General features: G+C 45.9%; 1 protein-coding gene across 1 annotated transcript; it reads right to left on the minus strand.

Moving 5' to 3' along the window:
- Positions 1-398: 398 nt before the first annotated feature.
- On the minus strand, positions 399-1,343 carry LOC133764554 (olfactory receptor 52K1-like). The gene has a single exon (XM_062198227.1). The coding sequence runs from the start codon at positions 1,341-1,343 to the stop codon at positions 399-401; it is 945 nt and encodes a 314-aa protein (XP_062054211.1).
- Positions 1,344-1,698: the final 355 nt, after the last annotated feature.

Below are 1,698 nucleotides of genomic sequence, written 5' to 3' on the forward strand. Positions count from 1 at the left end.
TATCCTGCAATGGATAGTTTACAAAAAGCTCACAATTCAGGATCAAAACTCAGGTTCTCACTGTCTGCTCTTAAGCAAATGAACTTGAACCTTTTGCCTGATCCAAAATCACCAGGAGACTAAGTGCATCAATACTCTGAAAAGTTACTGCTAGGAAAAAGTGAGGACTTCAAAAGATCGGTTCAGTCAGCACTTTTATGTCTGTGTACTTAGGCAGCTCTGGACTCAGGGTTCTGAACAGACTGGTGTCTGCATCTTGGGACTTATCTGTCCATATGTGATGAAGAAGCTAAACTTGGAGACTGGAAATCTTCACTCCCTATCATTATCCCCTGCTCTATCTCTAGCTACAACATGCAACCTACCCACTCCTTACCCTCCTGTCCCTCACACTCCTTTTACACATCCTTTCTCAATAAAAGTCCTAAGACTCGTTCACGAATTTGCTTGGTTTTTACACCATAGATTATGGGATTGACCATGGGTGGGAAGAGAAGATAGAAACTGGCAAGAAGTATGTGGACATGGGGGGCAGCCCGGCGAGCCACACGGTGCATGACTGAAGAGATGACCACAGGTGTGTAGAAGGCCAAAATGGCACCAATGTGAGACACACAGGTTCCAAATGCTTTGTAGCGGGCCTCCTGGGAGGCAAGCTGCAGAACTGCCCGAAGAATAAAAATGTAAGACAGGATGACAAACAGCAGGTCCAGCACCACGATTATCAGGGCCACAGCAATGCCATAGATATTGTTGAAGTGGGTATCCCCACACGCCAGCCTCACCACAGCCATGTGTTCACAGTAGCAGTGGGCGATAACTGAGCCTCGACAGTAGTGGAAGCGTCTGAGCAGAAAGGGGAGAGGAGTCATTAATGTCACAGCCCGGGTCACAGTGGCTATGCCAATCTTGGTGATAAGTGGCCTAGTCAGGATTGTGGTATAATATAGTGGCTTGCAGATGGCCACATAGCGGTCAAAAGCCATGGCCAGCAGCACCGCTGACTCCATGATGGCAAAGGAGTGGAGAAAGAACATTTGGACCAGGCAGGCATGGAAGTTGATTTCTTGATCTCTGAACCAGAAAATACCAAGCATTTTGGGCAGTGTTGAAGAAGAAAGGGCCAGATCAATGGCTGCCAACATGGCCAGAAAAACATACATGGGCTCTTGCAGAGCTGCATCAGTCAGAATGATGAAAAGGAGGCTGCAGTTGCCAAGTAGGGCCAGCGTATAGGCCAAGCAGAAGGGGACAGCAATCCAACTGTGTAGGTGCTCCAGGCCTGGGATCCCCATTAACACGAAGGCAGCTGGATGGGTGGAGGTGATGTTGTAGGCTGACATGGCCACCGAGATTGCTTCTTCTCGCTATCAGCTTCCACAAGGCACTTCTAGAGTATCCAATATCTGCAAATTATGGCGTGGATCCATCCAATCATCCACCATTCATTTGTGATGGTTAGCCCTTGTTACCATTTCTAGACCTTAAATGAAAATTATTCTATATCATGAACATTAAACATGGTCCTTGCCATCAAAGTGCTTATAAAATCATTGGGTGTCAGGACATTCAATACCAGAAGAGCTATTGTCACAAAGCAACTTTTTTCAGGAATCAAATGGAGGAAGAGCTTTCTGTTATCTGCATATAACCAAAAGTAACTTTATAAAGAATGCAGAATTCTGCTTTACTCAAATT

Source organism: Lepus europaeus, chromosome 7 (genome assembly GCF_033115175.1).
Source record: "Lepus europaeus isolate LE1 chromosome 7, mLepTim1.pri, whole genome shotgun sequence".
Classification (NCBI taxonomy): domain Eukaryota; kingdom Metazoa; phylum Chordata; class Mammalia; order Lagomorpha; family Leporidae; genus Lepus; species Lepus europaeus.

Bases quoted from the DNA above. Each gene is read 5' to 3' on its own strand.
- LOC133764554 (XM_062198227.1), bottom strand. From the start codon at position 1,343: ATGTCAGCCTACAACATCACCTCCACCCATCCAGCTGCCTTCGTGTTA.